This window comes from Esox lucius, chromosome 12 (genome assembly GCF_011004845.1).
Source record: "Esox lucius isolate fEsoLuc1 chromosome 12, fEsoLuc1.pri, whole genome shotgun sequence".
NCBI lineage: Eukaryota > Metazoa > Chordata > Actinopteri > Esociformes > Esocidae > Esox > Esox lucius.
The window spans coordinates 21,644,158-21,670,099 of record NC_047580.1 but is presented as its reverse complement, the minus strand read 5'-3'; the positions used below and the strand labels follow the sequence as shown (position 1 = coordinate 21,670,099).

General features: G+C 39.6%; 3 protein-coding genes across 7 annotated transcripts in view; 2 read left to right on the top strand and 1 right to left on the bottom strand.

Moving 5' to 3' along the window:
* The first annotated feature begins 1,938 nt into the window (after positions 1-1,938).
* smim1 (small integral membrane protein 1) lies at positions 1,939-3,660 on the top strand. Its single transcript, XM_010875360.2, has 3 exons — positions 1,939-2,026; positions 2,298-2,451; positions 3,050-3,660. Exons 2-3 carry the CDS (start codon positions 2,366-2,368, stop codon positions 3,171-3,173), a joined length of 210 nt encoding a protein of 69 aa, XP_010873662.1. The 5' UTR covers positions 1,939-2,026; positions 2,298-2,365; the 3' UTR covers positions 3,174-3,660.
* Positions 3,661-5,967: 2,307 nt separating this feature from the next.
* lrrc47 (leucine rich repeat containing 47) lies at positions 5,968-16,922 on the bottom strand. The gene is made up of 7 exons (XM_010875436.3): positions 16,305-16,922; positions 15,650-16,135; positions 15,065-15,181; positions 12,104-12,219; positions 11,530-11,632; positions 7,795-7,884; positions 5,968-6,677 (listed from the first exon to the last, which is right to left on the bottom strand). Exons 1-7 carry the CDS (start codon positions 16,905-16,907, stop codon positions 6,456-6,458), a joined length of 1,737 nt encoding a protein of 578 aa, XP_010873738.1. The 5' UTR covers positions 16,908-16,922; the 3' UTR covers positions 5,968-6,455.
* Positions 16,923-18,588: 1,666 nt separating this feature from the next.
* The window catches only part of cep104 (centrosomal protein 104), a 45,932-nt gene continuing 38,578 nt past the window's right edge, over positions 18,589-25,942 (top strand). For 2 of the 5 annotated variants that reach the window (XM_034295967.1, XM_034295965.1), the window contains exons 1-2: positions 18,590-18,769; positions 25,280-25,406. In XM_034295967.1, coding sequence (XP_034151858.1) covers positions 25,294-25,406 — 113 coding nt within the window. In that variant the 5' untranslated portion in view covers positions 18,590-18,769; positions 25,280-25,293. Of the gene's footprint in view, positions 18,770-25,279; positions 25,407-25,942 lie in introns of all 5 variants that reach the window. The other 3 variants (XM_020051977.2, XM_034295966.1, XR_004576612.1) reach the window with 2 other exon arrangements.

Sequence of the window (25,942 nt, the reverse complement as noted above, 5' to 3'; positions counted from 1 at the left end):
CATCTTATTGATTGCTCTTTGGAGTTTAAAGATGGGTATCAGTATAAACTCATTGTGACTGTTGATGGTCAAATTTACCTTTGAGATGTGGATTCTCCATATGCCATTATTGAGAAGGTTCTGCAGATATCAGAGACAAACCCAGAGCACAGAATGTTTTGCCTAATACAGGTCCTGGTCATGAAATTAGAATATCATCAAAAAGTTGATTTATTTCAGTAATTCCATTCAAAAAGTGAAACTTGGACAATATATACATTAATTCCACACAGACTGATATATTTCAAATGTTTATTTCTTTTAATTTTGATGATTATAACTGACAACTAATGAAAACCCCAAATTCAGTATCTCAGAAAATTAGAATATTACTTAAGACCAATACAAAAAATATATTTTTAGAAATGTTGGCCAACTGAAAAGTATGAACATAAAAAGTATGAGAATGTACAGCACTCAATACTTAGTTGGGGCTCCTTTTGCCTGAAGTACTGCAGCAATGCGGCGTGGCATGGAGTCGATCAGTCTGTGGCACTGCTCAGGTGTTATGAGAGCCCTGGTTGCTCTGATAGTGGCCTTCAGCTCTTCTGCATTGTTGGGTCTGTCGTATCGCATCTTCCTCTTCACAATACCCCATAGATTTTCTGTAGGGTTAAGGTCAGGTGAGTTTGCTGGCCAATTAAGAACAGGGATACCATGGTCCTTAAACCAGGTACTGGTAGCTTTGGCACTGTAGGCAGGTGCCAAGTCCTGTTGAAAAATGAAATCTGCATCTCCATAAAGTTGGTCAGCAGCAGGAAGCATGAAGTGCTCTAAAACTTCCTGGTAGACGGCTGCGTTGACCTTGGACCTCAGAAAACACAGTGGACCAACACCAGCAGATGACATGGCACCCCAATCCATCACTGACTGTGGAAACATTACACTGGACTTCAAGCAATGTGGATTCTGTGCCTCTCCTCTCTTCCTCCAGACTCTGGGACCTTGATTTCCAAAGGAAATGCTAAATTTACTTTCGTCAGAGAACATGACTTTGGACCACTCAGCAGCAGTCCAGTCCTTTTTGTCTTTAGCCCAGGCGAGACGCTTCTGACGCTGTGTCTTGTTCAAGAGTGGCTTGACACAATGAATCCAACAGCTGAAACCCATGTCTTGCATACGTCTGTGCGTGGTGGTTCTTGAAGCAGTGACTCCAGCTGCAGTCCACTCTTTGTGAATCTCCCCCACATTTTTGAATGGGTTTTGTTTCACAATCCTCTCTAGGGTGCGGTTATCCCAATTGCTCGTACACTTTTTTCTACCACATATTTCCCTTCCCTTCGCCTCTCTATTAATGTGCTTGGACACAGAGCTCTGTGAACAGCCAGCCTCTTTAGCAATGACCTTTTGTGTCTTGCCCTCCTTGTGCAAGGTGACAATGGTCGTCTTTCGGACAGCTGTCAAGTCAGCAGTCTACCCCATGATTGTGTAGCCTACAGAACTAGACTGAGAGACCATTTAAAGACCTTTGCATGTGTTTTGAGTTAATTAGCTGATTAGAGTGTGGCACCAGGTGTCTTCAATATTGAACCTATTCACAATATTCAGATTTTCTGAGATACTTAATTTGGGGCTTTCATTAGTTGTCAGTTATAATCATCGAAATTAAAAGAAGTAAACACTTGAAATATATCAGTCTGTGTGGAATGAATGTATACATTATACAAGTTTCACTTTTTGAATGGAATTACTGAAATAAATCAACTTTTTGATGATATTCTAATTTTATGACCAGCACCTGTATTTAGTACCATATTGATTTTGCAAGTTCACATTCTGCTACAGGCTATACAGAGTAGACATTTTATTAACTGTGTTTTTATAATTGGAAAAGCCATATAACTACTGACACAAGCCTTCAAAATATATGACCTGCTGACGAATGCTGACATTGATTAACTCATGAACTTTGCTCAAGGTTTTATAAAGACCAAGAAGCAGGCTTTCTTCAAGACAATCTACTCTCAGTCTTCGAGTGAGCACTGCAGTAAGTAGAATTCCAGTTGTTTTGGGTAACTCATCTGTTATTAATATTCTACAGCTCTAGTCATAAGCTTTCATTTAATCGTTAAATAATATTTTAATGTGTCACTCAGTCTTTTCAAATAAATGTAATTGAAACAAATCAGGGAATATTTTAAAATGGAAGTGTATAGGTTTAAACTCACTGTGGTTAGACAATTGAAATGAACGTTGTCATGATGTTGCCTTTGTATGTCCATACTGTGCAACTACATCTCTATGGATATTTTTCACAGGTTTGAAGTTGGTGAAGAAGTAATCAGTATTTGCAGTACATAAAGTACAGGGAAGAATCACTTCTGTCATGGACTCCAACACGGCTGGTGCCCAATACAACCGCTGGAATGAAGACAACATCAATCTGAATGTGGCTGGAACAGGTGTAACTGGGTAAGCTCAGAGGAAGACTCATGTCTAACTGACAGAGGAAACAATCAGTCTTGTTCATACCAACCATTGCCATGGCCAGCTTGTTTTTATGTTGTTGTCACATTTGAAGTCTCAACAATTGAGAATAAGAATTGTGGATAATTTCAGTAAAAATATAGTTGTATATAAGCAGTTTCTAGTTTTCTGTCAGCAAATTCGATTTGCTGAAATAATTAATTGGTAGTTCTTCTAGACAGCTGACCAACTGATTAACCAGGCATGCACTGACCTCCATTGGGCCCCTATTGAGTTTGTTAGCCATTCTCATTCCTGATATCATATAAAAAGGCAATAGTCATGGCAAAATGTGAATTGCATTAAAACAAAATGTATCTTGCCAACGGTCCTGAAAAAACTAAAGCCACCTCGGGGACAGGTTATACACATTATAGCGAATGACAACCATTTGACGAGTTTTAAGACAAAGTTCTCAAAAAATTACATTTTGTGAAATAGCATTTGAAAGTACAGTTGGCTCCATTTAATCCTAGATAAATAACATCTCCAAATGACCAGACCCCTTGTTTTTTACTGATATTATACGTTCTGTTCTCCGTAGGGTCTACAACAGATACTGCACGGGAACCCTGGGGATAGCACTCAAAGTGGGAGGAGCTGTGGCTGCTCTGGTGGCTGTCTACATGATAGGATATGTTACTGGATATTACGTCCACAAATGCTGAGTAGCCACTGACTGGAAGATCCTTGCTCTGTGAGGAAGTACCTTCGAAGGATTGATTATTTTCCAAATATTATTATTTAAATGTCCAAATGATGAATATAAAAGGATCCTAAAATACTTAAAAAGATAATTGGACACATTTGAAATGTCATTAGTCAGGAAATACTTTTTGCCTTTTTAGAAACATTGTGATTGCAGTTGGCTTGTTGTAAAGAGGATTTACAGCTACCCTTTAGCTTTGTGAAATGTCCGAGCTTCTAATCAAGCATCTAATTAAGTCCAAAAATATGAACATAATGTTTGACTTACAGTGCTTGGTATTCAATATGTTCTTGTCACTAAGTGATATTTTATAAATTTCTGATGTTTTTTCAAGATTGTACTACAAGGCTTGTTTTGTTAGCCTATGCAACTAACACATGAAGGCCACTTGGCTTCAATATTTGAATGAAAGAACACAGCCAATAAAAAGCTGTTGAAAATTTTAATTTCTTGTGCTGTTTTACAAACATGTTTGAAATATACTTTGTGCGAAGATGGTGCTAAGCTGTCATCAAGGCAAAGGTCTACTTTTGGCTACTTGGGAGAATCTAAAATATATTTTAATTTGTTTAACACTATTTTGGTTATTATATTATTCCAAAATTTATTTCATAGTTTTGTTGTCTTCACTATTATTCTACGGTGCAGAATATAGTAAAAATAAATACCCTTGAATGAGTGGGTGAGTCCATATATTTTACTGGTACAGCATATACTAACATGCAGATAAAAAATGCTTGTATATTTTTTGCATTTGCAAAAGGCTCTTATTACAGTGAAGACATTCTCCTCCAGGCATCAGAGGCTAAAGGCTGTTACTTGGAATAGTCCGTGCCAATGTTGAAATCAAACATACACTTCGACAGTGACAGATTAAATGCCATAATTAAATGCCATAAAATGCCACAGATTAAATGCCATAATAATGTTATGCATTTCTTCCTTTGATTAGGAAAATAAGGTAGTGTTGGCTTTCAAGATCCATTCTGCAATTCTCTTCTCTGTATAACAATCTTTACAATCGAGAAAAAGCAAGTCTCTGTCAGTCTTGCTGGTATCTTTGTCTTGAGAGCACTGGAGTTCTGTTTCAATAGCTGAAAAAACTGTTGTTCTGGTTCAAAGAGACTGGCTTCTATGTCTTTCTGTCATCACCATTCTGTTGTTTATGTCCTTCTGTCATCGGCCCACTGTGGTTTATGTCCTTCTGTCATCACCCCACTGTAGTTTATGTCCTTCTGTCATCACCCCACTGTGGTTTATGTCCTTCTGTCATCACCCCACTGTAGTTTATGTCCTTCTGTCATCACCCCACTGTAGTTTATGTCCTTCTGTCATCACCCCACTGTAGTTTATGTCCTTCTGTCATCACCCCACTGTGGTTTATGTCCTTCTGTCATCACCCCACTGTGGTTTATGTCCTTCTGTCATCACCCCACTGTGGTTTATGTCCTTCTGTCATCACCCCACTGTGGTTTATGTCCTTCTGTCATCACCCCACTGTAGTTTATGTCCTTCTGTCATCACCCCACTGTAGTTTATGTCCTTCTGTCATCACCCCACTGTGGTTTATGTCCTTCTGTCATCACCCCACTGTAGTTTATGTCCTTCTGTCATCACCCCACTGTGGTTTATGTCCTTCTGTCATCACCCCACTGTAGTTTATGTCCTTCTGTCATCACCCCACTGTAGTTTATGTCCTTCTGTCATCACCCCACTGTAGTTTATGTCCTTCTGTCATCACCCCACTGTAGTTTATGTCCTTCTGTCATCACCCCACTGTGGTTTATGTCCTTCTGTCATCACCCCACTGTAGTTTATGTCCTTCTGTCATCACCCCACTGTAGTTTATGTCCTTCTGTCATCACCCCACTGTAGTTTATGTCCTTCTGTCATCACCCCACTGTAGTTTATGTCCTTTTGTCATCACCCCACTGTGGTTTATGTCCTTCTGTAACTTTCATCTTTGCCCTGTTGCCTTACTAACAGTTCTGATGGTTTGAAACTTGATCCCAACGCTTGCTGGGTACGAAAGGTCCCCATGACGCAATCTAGTCTGGAGTGTCAGTGTTCTGGCTCTTTTGTCAACCAATTCAACATTGTTGGACCATTAACTTGGCTCTGATAGTAATTTCCTCTGCTGATTGAACAACCATAACTCAACCCAACACCTAAGGTTGAAATATGTGCATCTACCATGCAATAATTATTGATTCACTGATAGTTGGCATAAGTAATGCTCTGGGTGGCAAGCACTGGGCTTGCAGGTCCTGACTCTAGTACTGTCCCTTTGTGCAGCATTTGGCCTGTCAAGCTGCACATTAATTTCCAAGAACTGCAGACCCTTTTTACTAACGCTTGTCCACCGTGGCCTTTTCTTTCTGTTTGTGTCCAACGAACAGGTTCCAACGAACAGGTTGCCTTAAATGAAAAAATGCATCTTGTGCCAGGCAGTCCCACCCTGTTCTTGACACACAGCGCAGTTCTCTTGCTATTCTTTAGAGTCAACCCTTAGTGGACAATTGATATGTAACAGTACCATGCACTTTGGTTAACCTGTGAATAACCCAAGCATCTTTACAATTAATTGTACCCAATGCATGCACAGACTGACTAATGGAGGCATTTATTAAACTCTCTGGAACTTTGTGTAATTAACGCCAAACATTCCTGATATAGTTCAAGAAAACAAGAAGTCACTTTTACCCAGAAACCTAGCATTCAGCATGAACAATAAAGAAAAGCATAATCACAGATGCCTTCAAAGTTCAATTTATTTAAGACATTGTTTAAATATTACATTACACACAATCCCAGCCCTTACTAAAAGAGGGGAATGGCAAAGGGTCTTATGATTTAGTTCAAAATTGCTAAAAGTTGTCACTAACTATGTTTACACTCAACTGACCAAACAGGCTAGCTACAAACTTATAGTACTTGTCAATAATAATAATAACATTATACAATCAAATGAGTTGCCTTTAGTGTTAGCAATATAAAAATATGTATACAAAAACATTTTGATATTTTAAGTTGGGCAGGTAGGTGGTTATTCCATACATTAACTGTGAGGGGCAAATAATAATCAAGAACATTTAAGCAAGGCAATAAAACACTACCTCCTCATTTTATAAATGAGTGATTTAATTGCTGCTGTTAAATATCATAACTCAGCAAATGAAACTAATTGAACAGTGGCATTTCATACAAAGTACTGTGAATCTAAAGGCAAGCAGTTGCATAACTACCAGATAACGTTCAGGTTGCCAACGTCAGTGGAGAGATCCGTTTTGGATGGGTACACAACCTTGAGGTTTCCGTCAGGGTCCGTGGTGCGAACCTGTTGGATGACCAGTTCTCCTGAGGCGGCACCATCTGACGCAGGTTCTGGGGGAGCGTCCGAGTCTTCCTCTGATCCAGCCTCCTCTCTGTGCTCCAATGTGAACTTGTTTAGCTCCGCCATTTTCTAAAAAAGGGACACAGAAAGATGTCTTTATTGCTTGGCACTGGAAAACTGTTCGAGGTCTATTTAAGAAACTGGGCGGACAGGAATTTAGGGGATTACTGTTAAATAGAAATTAAAGCTTGGATTCAAAGTTTCATATTGTGTGTTCAGAAAAACAAATGTATTGACACAGCAAAATATTCAGGGGTATGTATACAACCCATCAACAAGCTAGTAGAAAAGGAAGACAGAGCAGGAAGTTGCACCTTTACAATGCAACCTATACATCAGGGATGGAAACATGATAACATTCAAACAATGTCAAATCCTCAACTTAATGAAAAACACCTAAACCAAAAAGAAAAAACAGATTCACTACATTGAAATCATAGTATTGATTAATTATAAAAGATAGGTCCTGATCATCAAGACAAAACAACTGCATAACGCAACAATAATAGGAAGAAAAGTTGTTTTAGCAACACAAATGCATATAGCAGCAGCATATGTAAGCCCTCAAACAAGGCACAGCTGAAGCAGCACAGTAAAGATGAGTGGGCAAAGACTCCTCCCAGTTGATGTAAGACACTGATAAACAGTTAGAAGAAACAGCAAAATTATGTTATCTCAGCCAGAGAGGGCAACACCAGTCAGGTGTTTATTCTTAAAATGTTGCACAATTCGCCTGCGAAGTCTTTCACAGAATTGTGAACCCCTCCCCATCTTTACTTCTGAAAGACTCATCCTCTCTGGTATGCTCTGTTTATACCCAATCATGTTACTCACCTGTTGCCAATTAACCAATTTAGTTGTAAGATGTTCCACCAAGTTAAACATTTTTAGCATTACACAACTTTTCCAGTCTTTTGATGCCCCTATCCCAGCTTTTTTGAAATGTGTTCCTAGCATCAAATTCAAAGTGGACACATATTTTTCAAGAAACAATAACATTTCTTAGTTTCAACAATTGATATGTTGTCATTGTACTATTTTCTATTGTATAGAGGGTTTAAATGATTTGAACATTATTCTTATTATTTTTGTATTTTTTTATACAGCATCCCAACTTTTTGGGGAAAAGGGTTGTAGGATTCAGCAATACAGAAAGTAATTTTTTACAAAGAATAGCTGAGCTTACCACTATGAGAGCATCCATCACTTCTTTACAGATCTGCAGGCTGGTAGAACTGGTCACTTCTAAGAACAGCTCCTTCGTTGTCTTCCTAATCTATAATAACAGACAAAGATACAGTACATCACTTGTTTGTAGTACAAAATTGTCTACCCTTTTTTGTTGTCCACAAGTTTTGTGTTGTCCATATTTTATGCTGTGAAATGTTGGTATTATTTTAGATGACAACAGCAACCCTGTCGTGATAACTTGATAGACAAGCACATCAGCTGTGGAGCTCAAATGGTTGCTTGTTCAGTCGTGTAATGGAAAGCGTTGCGGTAGTCGTGTAGCCAACTGACTAGTTTGTTTTCCCGCGTTTCGTCAGATTTCATTCAAATATGGAAAATGCCATTGCTAACTAGACAACAAATTATCCGGTTTGTTTCGTCTGTCAGACTAAAAGTTGTCTGCCCGCAAATGTTTCACTTGTGCAGCAACACGCTCTTACTTTCACTAGCTAGGCAAGAAGCAGTAATGTTGTGCTTCGCTGACGACAATATCACTAGATTGCGATGATGTCCTGCATCTGCCAAAATATGTACACCACATACTTCCCCTTAACATTTATAAAAACTCAGATTTGCCTTGTGTTTAATTTATTATGATCATATTAGCTGTACGGACCTGACTGATGGCTCAATCTCATCGCAGTTTATTATTTTATGCTAACTTAGACGTTCATTCTTTCTATTGGTAATGGGAGAAAACCAATTATGCTATTCCAAGTTACATTATTGTGTGGTCAAATTATAATAAGTTTGTTTGAAATGTGTTCAAAAATATGATATATTTTGAGAATTTTCAGTAATCAACAGCAGCATTCTAGAATGATATTGGGGTCTAAAGGGTTAAATTTAGAAGTTCTAAGTAATTTCAAATTGAGTATTTTTTTATTTTTATTAGGGGTTGCCAAAGGGGATTAGCTAAAATATTGTCCTTTCAAGTATATAGCCTCATTATATTTGAGTTTTTCTTTAGCACTTCGGTAAGTATCATGATTCAGTTGTGATACCGTGATGAATCATGATGTACTGAATCGTAACATGTGTATCGTGATATATATTGTATCCCAAGGCCCTTGCCAGTACCCACCCCTAATATGCATGTATATACACTCACATAAAGGATTATTAGGAACACCATACTAACACTGTGTTTGACCCCCTTTCGCCTTCAGAACTGCCTTAATTCTACGTGGCATTGATTCAACAAGGTGCTGAAAGCATTCTTTAGAAATGTTGGCCCATATTGATAGGATAGCATCTTGCAGTTGATAGAGATTTGTGGGATGCACATCCAGGGCACGAAGCTCCTGTTCCACCACATCCCAAAGTTGCTCTATTGGGTTGAGATCTGGTGACTGTGGGGGCCATTTCAGTACAGTGAACTCATTGTCATGTTCAAGAAACCAATTTGAAATGATTCGAACTTTGTGACATGGTGCATTATCCTGCTGGAAGTAGCCATCAGAGGATGGGTACATGGTGGTCATAAAGGGATGGACATGGTCAGAAACAATGCTCAGGTAGGCTGTGGCATTTAAACGATGCCCAATTGGCACTAAGGGGCCTAAAGTGTGCCAAGAAAACATCCCCCACACCATTACACCACCACCACCAGCCTGCACAGTGGTAACAAGGCATGATGGATCCATGTTCTCATTCTATTTATACCAAATTCTGACTCTACCATCTGAATGTCTCAACAGAAATCGAGACTCATCAGACCAGGCAACATTCTTCCAGTCTTCAACTGTCCAATTTTGGTGAGCTCGTGCAAATTGTAGCCTCTTGTAGTGGAGATGGCCGTCTGGCACCAACAACCATGCCACGCTCAAAATTGCTTAAATCACCTTTCTTTCCCATTCTGACATTGAGTTTGGAGTTCAGGAGACTGTCTTGACCAGGACCACACCCCTAAATGCATTGAAGCAACTGCCATGTGATTGGTTGATTAGATAATTGCATTAATGAGAAATTGAACAGGTGTTCCTAATAATCCTTTAGGTGAGTGTATGTATGTATGTATGTAAGTCTATTCAACAATCATCCATTTGTCATATAATCACTTGAATAGTTCAGTCAAATGTTTTTTAAATGAAGAATTCTTTAGATAAGACAACAGTTTGTTGCATCATCAACAAAAGTATTATCCCAATCTAATAGTCAGCAATTTACAAGGCTAAACAAAATGTTTAAGCCCAATTTATTGCAACCTGGAAGAGATATCCACAATAAAGGAAGCAATACAGATAGATATCTTGATACATTGAGGCTGCATTTTAAAGCTTTCAAAGTCAAAGTGCTCAAGGTGAACAAAGTCTAAGTGATATAAAAATGTACCTGTGTTTTAGATTGCTTTCTACACTGCTATGGGTCTATATGGTTAAATGTGGATATTGAGAATATTAAAAAAATCATAACATTGACTTCTCTTCGCATATGCATTCTGGTGGCACTGCTAAATCAGCAAGTGTTCAATGTGTGCGTGAGTACAGTAGTGACCGGTGAGGAAAGACATTTATTGTCTGATAAAGATCAAGTTCATGCAAAATAGCAATGTGGCTGCCAATTTTCCTTAACATTTAAACAGATTATATTTCATTTGCATTCGACTGAAATTACGAAAGACAATTGGTGAGTGCAGCTTGTTGTTCCCCAGTCAAAACGTCATCAAACCAGCACAAGACTAAATTCATGCTACAGCCTCTATGTAGGTTATTAAGAGATGTCTCGCTAATCAGTGACAGATGGAATTAAAATTAAGGCTACAGCACAGAACAGCAAGGCTCAGTAATACGTTGGTTACCCATGCCAGGAGCTCTCCTGTTCCCTGCTGTCCGATGCACACCATACTGCCGCGGCCCAGTTGCCTGCTTGCCTTGGGCTGTTGTTCTAGAGATTTTTAAGTCACAGCATTTTGCGGCATTTAAATTGCTTGGATGATTTAAACCTGTCAATGGTGGTTTTGTCATAACTGTATCATTGTTAATTTTGTGAATACAAATAAAAATACAGTTTTTCGGTAAGGATAGTTTTCTTAATGTTAAGCATGTTGCTGGTGTTTAAAGGTCCACACACACAGACCAATGTTTTTTGGAGGCATTATCAGCTAACAGTGTTAACATATCTAGAAATCCAGCATGCTGTATAAGACTATGGACTTCTCCTGAACCCAGTTTATTATAATCTGGATGGATGTCTGCAATTAAGGAAGCAATAAAGATACAAAGTTTTGTCTTGATCCGGTTAGGTTGCAATTTTTATCTACCACAGTTAGTGATCAAGGTGAGCAAAGAAAGTACAATTCAACCGTGCTTTAGACTGCATTCTACACTGCTAGGTCAATATAGTATATTTAGGGAAATGTAGAATTGAGAGCATAATGAATAATCTGTTGGCAGATGTATTGTGGATGTCCTAGTGAATCAGCAGGTAGCCCAGCGCTCAGAACATCTGACCAATAGCCGAAAGGTTGCTAGATCAAATTCCAGAGCTGGCAAGGTGAAAAAAATATGTTGTTCAGTCCCTGAGCGAAGCAGTAAACCCCAGTTGCTCTCAGGTCGTTGAGAATTGAGAATGCGTTCTCATGCAACTTAGAAAAAAAATTTAAAGGCTGAAATAAGTGTAAAATCAATTGTTGCGTGTGTAATTCTTGAGTAGAGAGAAGACCTGTGAGAAAAACACCCATCACACCTACCTTGGTTTTTTCACTGTTGGTAATTGGTGGAAATGAGATGACATTATCTTCTGCATCCACCAAACATGGATAGAGTTCTTTTCCATCAAGAAGCTGTAGGTATCTGAGTAAAATAAATACAGTGTTGTATTCAAGTTATTGAAGTGATATAACTTTGAAGTATCTTCCATTGTCCAACTGTTGCATTAATTAGAATGTTTTTAAAAACCAGGAAACATTTTGATGGGACTGGTTTTTAACAAAAAATATATTATGCCGACATCATTGCCTGACCATATGTGCTAGTAAATAACCCATTGAGTGTAGATGGTGTTTTCCGAAGGCTAAACAGTGTTTTCCGAAGAACAATGTCTGTGAGACCTCACAAACCTGCAGTATGGAATTACTTTAGAAACACCTTGTTAAATCATCAAGATGCTTCAAACTAATCGTGCAGCTGCTGTACTACTTCTGTTCTGGTTTCAGAGAGCTGATAATAATACCTAAACGTAATACTTCCCCCACTGACAAGAGTTTAGCACCTAGAATCACCTATACTCTCTGCCTTGTCTTAATGAAAAGAGTTAATACTCACTTGTGGAGGCCAGACACATTCTGCCTCTTCCTCTGTTTCCTCTGGTCTTCTGCTTCCAGCTGCAGCTGCCTCATGAGCTCCACTGCAGTCATCTCCTTACGGCCCAGGGGGACTATCTAAAAGACAAACGTTTATGAGGGAGCATGTATGAATTAGGCATATCTCCTTTCATAAAGTCCTTCACTAATTTGAATGACTGTGAATAGGATAAAATGCATTGATACAAACCTGAATGCAGTTTTTTTATCTAATGCCAACAGTAAGAGGCAGCAAACACAATAATTACAATACTTAAACACTGTTGAGTTGGTGTCACATGAAGGTCTTGCAAAAATGTATTAATTTTACCAACAGTTGGCTTGTTGCCTAAATGATGGATCTATACAGAGCATTTATTATGCTGCTGATGACATCTGAATGCTCAGTTATAAAAAAAAAAAAGGTGCCAGTAGCATTACAACATAATATGTTTGCCAATTTCATATCCACACTGTAATATCTACTAAAATAAATGTACATTAAGTCATGGTATTATTTGAATGGCATTACATATCAAACAGTGGTATATATAGAGAGAATTTCAATACTGTACCGTAACCTAAGCCTTCTGAAAATATTTTATTGTGATGTCACTAGCAATTCCCTGCCTCATTCGAAACAGTTGCTTGTGAAAGTCGACAACCCTTATACACCCTTTATACTGTATTTAGCTGACTTATAATGTAATCAAACAATCCCATTTCTTTCAGACTCATCTACACAGTCTTATCCATTTTTTTTAGAATATTTAGTAAAATTAAAAAAAGGTTAACAGTAAGTACTGATAATGCTAGGGGGAAATACCTGTCATCCACTACAGATTGAAGTTGTTTTAAGAAGATTCTATAAATCTTGCACAACTCTTCGCACAACGTATTGATTGCTTTTGTCACAGAAGCTCAAGCTCAGTAAATTTGATAGGGGGTCATTGATGGATACCAGTTTTCAAAGCAGATTTACATCTGTGCTGATACTTGAATGGAATTGAAATTTGTGTACTGCAGATGTCCACTCAAAAGAATATGTTATCCCAATACTGGGGTTTTCGAGGAATGCACCTTAGATATTTTCTCTTTCCTAAATGTTTGTGGAATAGGTTGTGTAAATCTGTAGAGGGGAAATGCAATGGCTTTTCAGATTATATAGGGCATAAAATGTGAAGACTATGTCAGGGGCGGGTATAGGCTACATTCACTAGGCACAATACAGTGTGGAGAACAAGTATTTGATACACTGCTGATTTAGCAGGTTTTCCTACTTACAAAGCATGTAGAAGTCTGTAATTTTTATCATAGGTACACTTCAACTGTGAGAGACGGAATCTAAAACAAAAAATCAGAAAATCACATTGTATGATTTCTTTATTATTAATTTGTATTTTATTGCATGACATAAGTATTTGATCACCTACCAACCAGTAAGAATTCCGGCTCTCACAGACCTGTTAGTTTTTCTTTAAGAAACCCTCCTGTTCTCCACTCATTACCTGTATTAACTGCACCTGTTTGAACTTGTTACCTGTATAAAAGACACGTGTCCACACACTCAATCAAACAGACTCCAACCTCGCCACAATGGCCAAGACCAGAGAGCTGTGGGAGGACATCAGGGATAAAATTGTAGTCCTGCACAAGGCTGGGATGGGCTACAGGACAATACGCAAGCAGCTTGGTGAGAAGGCAACAACAATTATTAGAAAATGGAAGAAGTTCAAGATGACAGTCAATCTCCCCTCAGTCTGGGGCTCCATGCAAGATCGCATCTCGTGGGGCATCAATGATCATGAGGAGAGTAGGGGATCAGCCCAGAACTTCACGGCAGGACCTGGTCAATGACCTGAAGAGAGCTGGGACCACAGTCTCAAAGAAAACCATTAATAACACACTATGCTGTCATGGATTAAAATCCTGCAGCGTATGCAAGGTCCCCCTGCTCAAGCCAGCGCATGTCCAGGCCTGTCTGAAGTTTGCCAATGACCATCTGGATGATCCAGAGGAGGAATGGGAGAAGGTCATGTGGTCTGATGAGACAAAAATAGAGCTGTTTGGTCTAAACTCCACTTGCCGTGTTTGGAGGAAGAAGAAGGGTGAGTACAACCCCAAGAACACCATCCCAACCGTGAAGCATGGAGGTAGAAACATCATTCTTTGGGGATGCTTTTCTGCAAAGGGGACAGGACAACTGCACCGTATTGAGGGGAGGATGGATGGGGCCATGTATCGCGAGATCTTGGCCAACCACCTCCTTCCCTCAGTAAGAGCATTGAAGATGGGTCGTGGCTGGGTCTTCCAGCATGACAACGACCCGAAACACACAGCCAGGGTAACTAAGGAGTGGCTCCGTAAGAAGCATCTCAAGGTCCTGGAGTGGCCTAGCCCGTTTTCAGACCTGAACCCAATAGAAAATCTTTGGAGGGAGCTGAAAGTCTGTATTGCCCAGCAACAGCCCCGAAACCTGAAGGATCTGGAGAAGGTCTGTATGGAGGAGTGGGCCAAAATCCCTGCTGCAGTGTGTGCAAACCTGGTCAAGAACTACAGGAAACGTATGATCTCTGTAATTGCAAACAAAGGATTCTGTACCAAATATTAGGTTCGGATTTTCTGATGTATCAAATACTTATGTCATGCAATAAAATGCAAATTAATTACTTAAAAATCATACATTGTTATTTTCTGGATTATGGTTTTAGATTCCATCACTCACAGTTGAAGAGTATCTATGATAAAAATTACAGACTTCTACATGCTTTGTAAGTAGGAAAACCTGCAAAATCGGCAGTGTATCAAATACTTCCCCACTGTATAAGCGCAAGATGTTAGTTGTACAGAATGTCTCAGACAATTGTTTTCAATTTCAGCTCAGAGTTTTTTTTGTGGCTGTCTAATGTGGCATGGGCAAAAGGCATGCAATGTTGGGTCATACCTTCAACATGGAAGGAGGTCTAGCAACATACATGAGAGGTCCTTTGAGTCGCTGCATGTCGTGAGTTGCGATGGTTGCAGAGGTCCTTTTACCACACAGGTCATCGTGAAGTTTGGTCTGAAAAACAAGAGAAAAAGAGTGGTGAACAAGACATCGATTACACACAATATAGCAAAACATATTGGAGGATTTTCGATAGTGTGGAGACAAATGTTGTCAGTCTAGTATATATCTGAGTAAAGGTTACTCATAGAAAACAGAGTCCTGTAAATTCAACATAATTACTAAAAATGAAGATAAATGGCACTGACGCTGTATGTTAACTAATGCAAAATATAACTTACCAACTGGATACACAACCACATTTCTAAATTGCTTTTGTGTTTTCAACTATTCTAACTCTCAACATTAAGTTATGACCAAGACTGAATTTCCTGGGAAATTGATCCAGGGATCTACAAAGGGGCCTAGAAAAGGATGGGACAGTTGCCCATTAATCAATTGTTTAACAAAGCTATGTAAAGGGTGACTATACCAGAAACAGACAAGCAACAACGCTAGTGTATCATTATTTCCCAACATTACCTGAGCAACCAGGAACCTCTTGAGTGCATTTCCAGCCCTGAAGTTCATGCCTCTGATCACACAGCACACCAAGTACGGGCGTACATCCTTGAGCTCATTGGCTACCTTTACAGTGAATGCCCCAGGGTTGTCAGATACATGAAGCACCTTCACCACAAGCCGGTTCAACTCATCCATTTCATCCTCATCCTCCTCATTCTTCTTCTTCTGCTGCTGCTTCCGCTGCTTTTTGGTCAGGTTCTTTTCTGTATTCCTGCCCCCTTCAGTCTTGTCCCCTTCCCCTTCAGCTTGCTTGCTGCCTTTGCCTTTCCCCCGACCACCGACTCTAAGGTAGTCCAGAATGGACTTGGTCTGACAACCATTGACCATCTTCTCCAGCCGCTTGTCTTTGAGTTTGTTACCCTTGAAGTTGATCTCCTTCAGTTTGGCGCAGTCACTCAGTTCATAGGGGATGTCAGTGATCTTGTTGTTGGATAGGTCCAAAACCTGAGAGAATGTTTTATATTTTTGTTGTCATAGTTTGTTATTAATACATTGTGCATTATGTTATTAGATTCAACTATGATTTATAACAAAACTGGGTATTATCGTGTTCTAAGGTGACTCGCCTTCTGTCCTTCTATTAGGTGAATGTAATGTAATGACAGTCACAAACCTTTAGAGCAGAAAGTTTGTGAACATCTCCACTCAGCTCTTCAATGGAATTCTCAGAGGCGATGACATTGCTGAGGAGATCAAGACGATAGAAGTCATCAGGGAACCGAGTGATGTCATTTTTTGAGATGTTTATGGTAGAGAGCTTCGTAAAATTACATAGATTTTCTGGAAGTGACTCGATGTTGTTGCAGCTCACGTTCAGTGTATTTAGTTCACTTAGCTGGGTTATCTCTTCAGGCAAACATTTTAGGTTGTTAACTGAAATGTCCAGGACTTTCAAGGACTTTAGATTGCCAATGGTTTTTGGAATAGAGTTTAGCTTATTCCTACAAAGAATCAAGCTCGTTAGAGCGGTCAGATTTTTTATATCTTCGTGAATTTCTGTCAAACTCGGGCATTGGATGATTTCTAGATAATTTAGGAGCTTGAGAGAATAGACTGTGGAACACAGCCCTCCGTTCGAAGATATCTTTTCATCAATAACTGCACCTTGCAGGACCAATTCGCGTCTCTTTTCTTTAGCGGCTTTCTCTACTTCAGGCCAATTCTCTGAAACATCCATGCTGCTAATAGACCCGGAAGAAAGAAACGGCGAACTCATTCTGCGCTAACCAGTAGCTTGTCAGCAAAACTATACCAAATGCTTCCGGGTCACGAGATTTCCTTGATTTTCAGATTAAAAGTGCTTTATTAAAAAGCAGACACGTGTAAATAATTGGTATATATTGCTAATATTGATTTTGTTTAAACATTGAATTTGATTAATATTTGTTCGTACGTAAGTAACACACATAACAAAGGCTTACATTTTGGAAGGCAAATTCGAATAATTTTATTGTATTCAACTTTGCTCGTGGAGCCTCCAATGTTCTCAATCGCTGGAAGTCTAATTAGTCCCCTATATATTTTTCACACCCTCGGCTTTGGGAGACTTGTGCAAATTGCTGAGACATGGGACTGAGGGAGGAGGGGTTAATTTAGGATTTAGTACGAGATTTTATTTAAATGGACACATTTTTTTTATATTATGAAAAAACTAAGAAATAACAAGTATACAAAACAAGGAAGTAAATATATATGCACACACCTAACAATCCCAAAGCCAATTACTAGATTAAATTGACAAAATATACAGGGTGTGTATATTGTACAGATATTTTCCTATCTTAATGAAGACAAATACATGCAGCAAAATACGCTAGGGGGATATTTCAGAAAGCAGGGTTAACATACTCTGCGTTTAAACAACAACTCTGGGTAGACTGTCAAACTCAGAGTTGACGGTTTAAGAATAGGTGGTGACAATTAGTTGAGTCAACTCTGGGTTAATGGTGCGTTCCATTTATAGCCAATAAAAAAGGCTGAAAGCTGAAAAACAGGTTGGGGTCCAACAGAGGCTGCAGAGATGGCCCTCAGTCAGTACAGTGGGGTGACCTATTGCTGAAAGCATCTCTGGAAGAAGCTCATCAGACCCAACCATTCCCCAGGAAACAAAGGCCTATATAAGAGGTTAGTCATCCGTTTGCCAGTGTTAGCTCAGTTATGCCCATCCATTTGTCTTAGACACAAATTGGCACACTGATTTTCTTGCAGCAGTACAATTCTTTGATGGCCTACCATTAATGCTGTGGAAAGACTTCCTGTTCACATAATCTCCTTCATATACTGAAAGAACTGTTATAGGAATGAGTGCCATCTATGCAGCCAATCACACCTGGAAACTCTAAAATATTAACTGATTAGTGCTTCAAGTCTCATGTGCTTTAAGCTGCATACTAAATAAACGGATTACTGCTCAGGCTGATACCTGCAATTCTGTGGGATTCTTCTGTGATGAGTCTTTTGGGTCTGTGACTTGGGAACACAACAAAAGTGTACAGTAAACGTTTCAGTACAAGAGTCACATCTCTGACAGCCCGACAGACGGTTGCCATGGAAATATGCTCAGCATCACCGAACTGAGAGGATGTCACGATGTTTCATGAGGGCTGAGAATATTGTTCAGATAAATGTTGATTGTTCAGAAAAATGGCAAAGCTCAAACAGATAATCATCAGGGAATGATATGTTGCCGTAGTAACTGACTCAGACAAACGCTGAACTGTCTCTTTGAAACCAGAGTTTCCATCTTTGAGTCAAGTTTTTACTAAACCAGCTTTCTGAAATACCCCCGTTGTCTCAATTAACCAATGGCATTCAATAAATCATTGATATTGCTAAGGCTTAATTGGCTAGAGCTAAGGCTCTAAAGGCACGTATTTATATCTGACAAAATTCCACGTCGTTTCTTGTCTGCATAAATAACCATACACTTGATTGCGGTCTACAAACTTCATGGACCACAATCCTTCGCGGTGAGGATTAAGCTGCACAAGCGCATCTCAGCTACTGGTTGTTGTCAGTGGTGGTTATGGAGATCAAATAGAATTTGCGCAAGCTGTCAACATTTTTGCAATGTGAATGGTAAGAGATTTGTACTACAAACCCCATACTTTAAATTGTAAGCTCGTTTTATTAAAACCGTGATATTATTTTGCGTTAGATGTCGCTGTATTGAACTATATCAATTAAACGAGTTTTACCATTCTTAATAGATAGCTAGCTAACTTGCTGTAATTAGCTAAAACAGGATTAATCTACATACCTAGGTCAGTCCAATGTACCCCGACACGTAGATTTTTATTCCGACACCCGGTTTTGAACCCGCTGGTGTCGTCATAGTGTCAAAGCTGGGAAGGACGATTCTTTTGCTTGAAAAGAAAATATATGTGCTTGTACTCAAAAACGTAAGCATGCCACATACCTAGTTTGCTTTAATTTGCTGTTCTTATAATTGAAAGCGAAATCGACTTCAGTGAAGATCAGATCTTACTACTTTTGTCTTTTTCTCTAATAAAAATAATGCGTAATTCTTAAACAATTATAGCCTACTAAGTACACATTTGTAAACAAGCCTTACACGTGCTCACGGTCGTCTTAGTTTTGTGTTGAACTGTAATTTTAAATCTGGGCATGGTGCTGATGCTCCCGGGCACCCATGTTAAAAATCGAATGCCGTCGATACACAGCTTCGTCTATGCCCCCTCACCGCATTCAGTCGTTATGATAATTCTTCATAGCAATCTAGTAAGCATTTAATCGGAATCATATTCCTGTTGATATTAAATTTCTATATTCTTGAGTTGTTTAGAATTAAATAAACCATAGTGTTGTTTTGAATGAGTATAGCCTCCACCTGGCCGCATACTCACAGTAGCTTAGTGGGGTCAGGGCCGGGTTTTGGACCAGGCAAATGGGGCCTGAGCCCAGGGGCCTCTGACCATTAGGGGCTACAAGGCACCCTGATAACCGATAATGGTTCGAATATGTGGACCCTTCAGCAAATTAAGTGCCCCTTGACTACCAGGGCTCCACCTCAACACATATCAGGGCCCGTCCTCCACAACCCATACCTGGTTCCTTCCACGTCCAGTACCAGGGCCTCTTACTAGCAGCGTGTGTTAGATATTTAATCTTTTTAATATTATGCATCTAATTTTATATAATTCACTCACCTAAAGGATTATTAGGAATACCTGTTAAATTTCTCATTAATGCAATTATCTAATCAACCAATCACATGGCAGTTGCTTCAATGCATTTAGGGGTGTGGTTCTGGTCAAGACAATCTCCTGAACTCCAAACTGAATGTCAGAATGGGAAAGAAAGGTGATTTAAGCAATTTTGAGCGTGGCATGGTTGTTGGTGCCAGACGGGCCGGTCTGAGTATTTCACAATCTACTGGGATTTTCACGCACAACCATTTCTAGGGTTTACAAAGAATGGTGTGAAAAGGGAAAAACATCCAGTATGTGGCAGTCCTGTGGGCAAAAATGCCTTGTTGATGCTAGAGGTCAGAGGAGAATGGGCCGACTGATTCAAGCTGATAGAAGAGGCGGATGGGCTACAACAGCAGAAGACCACTCATCTCCACTACAAATAGGAAAAAGAGGCTACAATTTGCACAAGCTCACCAAAATTGGACAGTTGAAGACTGGAAGAATGTTGCCTGGTCTGATGAGTCTCGATTTCTGTTGAGACATTCAGATGGTAGAGTCAGAATTTGGCGTAAACAGAATGAGAACATGGCTCCATCATGCCTTGTTACCACTGTGCAGGCTGGTGGTGGTGGTGTAATGGTGTGGGAGATGTTTTCTTGGCACACTTTAGGCCCCTTAGTGCCAATTGGGCATCGTTTAAATGCCACAGCCTACCTGAGCATTGTTTCTGACCATGTCCATCCCTTTATGACCACCATGTACCCATCCTCTGATGGCTACTTCCAGCAGGATAATGCACCATGTCACAAAGCTCAAATCATTTCAAATTGGTTTCTTGAACATGACAATGAGTTCACTGTACTGAAATGGCCCCCACAGTCACCAGATCTCAACCCAATAGAGCATCTTTTGGGATGTGGTGGAACGGGAGCTTCGTGCCCTGGATGTGCATCCCACAAATCTCCATCAACTGCAAGATGCTATCCTATCAATATGGGCCAACATTTCTAAAGAATGCTTTCAGCACCTTGTTGAATCAATGCCACGTAGAATTAAGGCAGTTCTGAAGGCGAAAAGGGGTCAAACATGGTATTAGTATGGTGTTCTTAATAATCCTTTAGGTGAGTGTATATTGCTAATTATTATTATTGGTGTTTTGAGTTATCTTGCAGGTGGTGTATGCTATGATTGTTCTTAGCCTTGTAAGTCAGATGGGATAAAACAAAGCCTTTGCTAAGTGACAATGTATTTTACTGGATGTTAACTTGATATAAAAGTACATGGTATAGTTTTTTACAACATTTAGGCTGTACCAGTGCTTTGGATTAATATAAATCAGACACTTTGGTCCGGGGACCTAGAGTGTAGATCCGTCCGTTAGTGGGGTCAGCACATTTTCTATGAACAACTATGCAAGCACACATGTTATTGGAGTTTCTAGGTCTCTGCAATGGCCAATCAACTTAATTTGAAAATGCACATTCTCAGCAGTAAGACACATTCACCTAAGATTGGTCAAAAGATTCAATGTAGTTCCGGATAAATCGCCTGACACGTGAACACAGGAACGAACAGACGGAACCCACTACACTGTCCGATTTGTGCTGATTACAATCAGAGAAGCTGCTTTTTTGTACTTTTGAAGGAGTGGGTTTGAGTGAGTTTGGCGTTGTGTACTGTATCTAGTAGGGGACAGTTAAAGGTCAATGTAAAGATTTTTTTGGGGCAAGTAAAATGGGAGTGTGATGAATTACATAGTTGATGATTGACAGGATGGTCATTTTACATTGGTATACTTGGAATTGTGGGTGAAGTATGTCTTATTACGGGATAAGAAATCAATTCTGCATGTATCTTCAGACTGGTTGTGGGTATTGAATGATAATGAGCAGATACTTGTAGGTGTCAACATACTCTAACTTAGTCTCACATTTAGGGCGTCCGTGTTTGGGATGCAGTCAGGTTGACAAAGGCCCTGATTGCAGTGCATACTTTTACTTATTTTGCTATTAAGGAGTAGATTGAGGTCAAAGAGAACATGCTTGTTGTTGTTAAAGCAATATTGGACAGCACAGTGAGGGGCAAGTTGTATACAGGGTAGTGTAATCAGCATAAAGGTGAATTAGGGAGATACCGGCTGCAAATGCAACATCATTGCATTTAAATAGAGTATGGGGTCAGTGCAAGAAGTGAACCATGAAGAACATCGTAGACACTGCCAGAGGCGTGGACCTGAAATACGAACAGTTTTTTAGGCCAAATTGCTTAGGTTCTACAGTGGGGAGAACAAGTATTTGATACACTGCCGATTTTGCAGGTTTTCCTACTTACAAAGCATTTAAAGGTCTGCTGTTTTTATAATAGGTACACTTCAACTGTGAGAGACACAAAAATCCAGAAAACCACATTGTATGATTTTGAAATAATTAATTTGCATTTTATTGCATGACATAAGTATTTGATCACCTACCGACCAGTAAGAATTCCGGCTCTCACAGACCTGATAGTTTTTCTTTAAGAAGCCCTCCTGTTCTCCACTCATTACCTGTATTAACTGCACCTGTTTGAACTCGTTACCTGTATAAAGGACACCGGTCCACACACAATTAAACAGACTCCAACCTCTCCACAATGGCCAAGACCAGAGAGCTGTGGGAGGACATCAGGGATAAAATTGTAGACCTGCACAAGGCTGGGATGGGCTACAGGACAATAGGCAAGCTGCTTGGTGAGAAGGCAACAACTGTTGGCGCAATTATTCGAAAATGGAAGAAATTCAAGATGACGGTCAATCTCCCTCGGCCTGGGGCTCCATGCAAGATCTCACCTCGTGTGGCATCAATGATCATGAGGAAGGTGAGGGATCCTCCCAGAACTACACGGCAGGACCTGGTCAATGACCTGAAGACAGCTGGGACCACAGTCTCAAAGAAAACCATTAGTAACACACTATGCTGTCATGGATTAAAATCCTGCAGCGCATGCAAAGTCTCCCTGCTCAAGCCAAGCCATGTCCAGGCCCGTCTGAAGTTTGCCAATGACCATCTGGATGATCCAGAGGAGGAATGGGAGAAGGTCATGAGGTCTGATGAGACAAAAATAGAGCTTTTTGGTCTAAACTCCACTCGCCGTGTTTGAACACCATCCCAACCGTGAAGCATGGTGGTGGAAACATTCTTTGGGGATGCTTTTCTGCAAAGGGGACAGGACTACTGCACGGTATTGAGGGGAGGATGGATGGGGCCATGTATCGCGAGATCTTGGCCAACAACCTTCTTCCCTCAGTAAGAGCATTGAAGATGGGTCGTGGCTGGGTCTTCCAGCATGACAACGACCCGAAACACACAGCCAGGGCAACTAAGGAGTGGCTCCGTAAGAAGCATCTCAAGGACCTGGAGTGGCCTAGCCAGTTTTCAGACCTGAACCCAATAGAAAATATTTGGAGGGAGCTGAAAGTCCATATTGTCCAGCGACAGCCCCAAAACCTGAAGGATCTGGAAAAGGTCTGTATGGAGGAGTGGGCCAAAATCCCTGCTGCAGTGTGTGCAAACCTGGTCAAGAACTACAGGAAATGTATGATCTCTGTAATTGCAAACAAAGGTTTCCGTACCAAATATTTTGTTCTGCTTTTCTGATGTATCAAATACTTATGTCATGCAATAAAATGCAAATTAATTACATAGAAATCATACAATGTGATTTTCTGGATTTTTGTTTTAGATTCTGCCACTCACAGTTGAAGAGTGGCTATGATAAAAATGACAGACTTCTACATGCTCAATGCATCAGGCTTGAATTGGCTAGAACTCCAATCAATACAAATAATAATGGATCTACATTCATAACGTTTGACTGTGTTCGGCTTGTTAGCTGAAGTAAAAGCAAGACCCATCCATATTAAGGCATGTAGACTAGTAATGTAACCTTTTATTTTTTTTTATGTTTTCACTGATATGAAGGAATGCATCTTGTGTACAAAACCATACTGCAAACAACAATATTTACAGTATTGTTAACACTTGAATTAACATCCCTTCACAGTTTGAATGTTTAATTAACATAATTTAACATACTTTACCCAGTTGTCTGCCTAAATCCATATATAAGGAGACAATGACAATTCACTCACTGCCCCCCCCCCCCCCAAAAAAAAAAAAGTAGCTTTGACTGTGGATATTCAATTTCCATGTCCTCTTGGGGACACAGGATAGACAGCTGGTAAAAAAAACATTTAAATAGAATTGTATTCAACATTCTTGCTTGGAAAGATAATGACCTTTTGCCAAGTGACATGTTTTAGACTTATCCGCTATGTAACACAATTTTAGTTTCTGGGTAGTAAGTGTTATTTCATAATTGTTTATGTCTAAAAAGTAAAGATCATGGCTGTTTTTGTGACCAGGACAGTGATATTTTGAAATGTACCTATTTCCAATTAGAAAACAGGCAAATTTGTCTTTTCATTCACATGAAGTCAGAAAAAAAACACATGAATCCAAATGAACATCTATCTATACTAAAGTAATAAAAAAATGACTACAAAAGATTTAGAAGTGAGCCATTTTTTGAAATGCATGATTATGCTGTAAATCACTTTTCAGCCCCTAAATGTCCCATCATGTTCTCGTTATGCTGTCCTTGGTAGTGGTTTTAAAAGTCCAGTATATTCTGGTGGAAGTGCTCACTTTGCTCAGACAGCTTGGGGAAGAAGTCTTGAAGGTTCTTGAAGGCTGCCGACTCCTTATCTAGAGCTCTGACAAATTGTTTCATAAGGCTCAATTTGATGTGCAGTGGTGGCATCAGCACCTTCTGGGGGTCCACCAGTGGCTCCCACTTGACGTTGTTCCTCCCCACAGAGAACTCAGTCTGCTGTGGCCAGTCTCACCTGTGGTTGTGTGCCTTGGTGTCCCTGCTGTCCCAAAGGCAAAGATCGCGTGGGGAAAAAAATCCTGCCTTGGAGACCCATCAGGAATGCCACCATTTTGAAGTCTCTTATGACCTCCCAGCCGTACTCATCATGTTTCTTGATGCTGTTGTAATCCTGTATTTATACTACTATTTATATTACTGGAAAGTTCTAAAAACTTATAAAAGTTGCTCCAAGTTTACTCAGCACTGAATCTATCTGGAATGTTCTGGAAAATAGGTATATTTCAAAATATCACTGTCCTGGTCACAAAAACAAAATATATGTGAAATAATAGCCATTTTCTATCATTTTGAGGCATAAGCAATTAGGAAATAACACTTACTACCCAAGAACAAAAAATAAATGAAAATGTGTTACACGGTGTCATCAGATGTTTGGTTACTAGACCTATGCACTTACTCACTACGCTGAATACCACCAAAACCAATCTATTTAATAGTGAAAGGTGCTTCAAATCAGTCAGATGATATTCAGTTGTAGATTATATTTCTCCATCTTTCACAGTGTGCAGCAGCAAGATGCCCCGGAAGATAGGATTCACCCTGGTCAGCTCATCCAGTCATGAAGATAACTTCAGTGCCAAGGAGCTGATGGTCCATGCACCTACTGTCAATGGCTGGAGATCTGCCAGGTAGAGACAGACATGAACGAACTTGTGCTGAATCCCCAAATGGTCCCCTCTCCTTTCCCTTTATGTTTCATGTTTGACTAAAAACTAAAATGAAGGTTTTGTTTCAGTGACTTCAAACATCTACAAAATGCTCTGTTTGATATGGATACATTTCACATACCTGGAACCATAAAAAAAGCCTAAAATGTAATGCTCCAATAGAACATTACATCAGTTTCGAAAACATTCGACTCCGCAAAACGTTGTCCTGCTTAGTTATCTAGAGAAATTGAAGTGGATAAAGAAAATGGCCTGTATTATTAGCCATTATTATTTGGTTTTGTGTGGCCAAATATATTTTATGTCGGCGACCTAATGTAGCCTTTGAATTTTAAGTCTGGATAGTGGAAACTGATAAGGGACTGGTCCACTGTTGCATGCACATCCATCTAATCCAGCCCTCAGCTTATCAGTCAGTAAATACTAATGTAAACCGAAATGTCGTGCAAATTATCCTTTAAAATATGGCATCTCCTTTCTCTCATTAACTCTGTCAT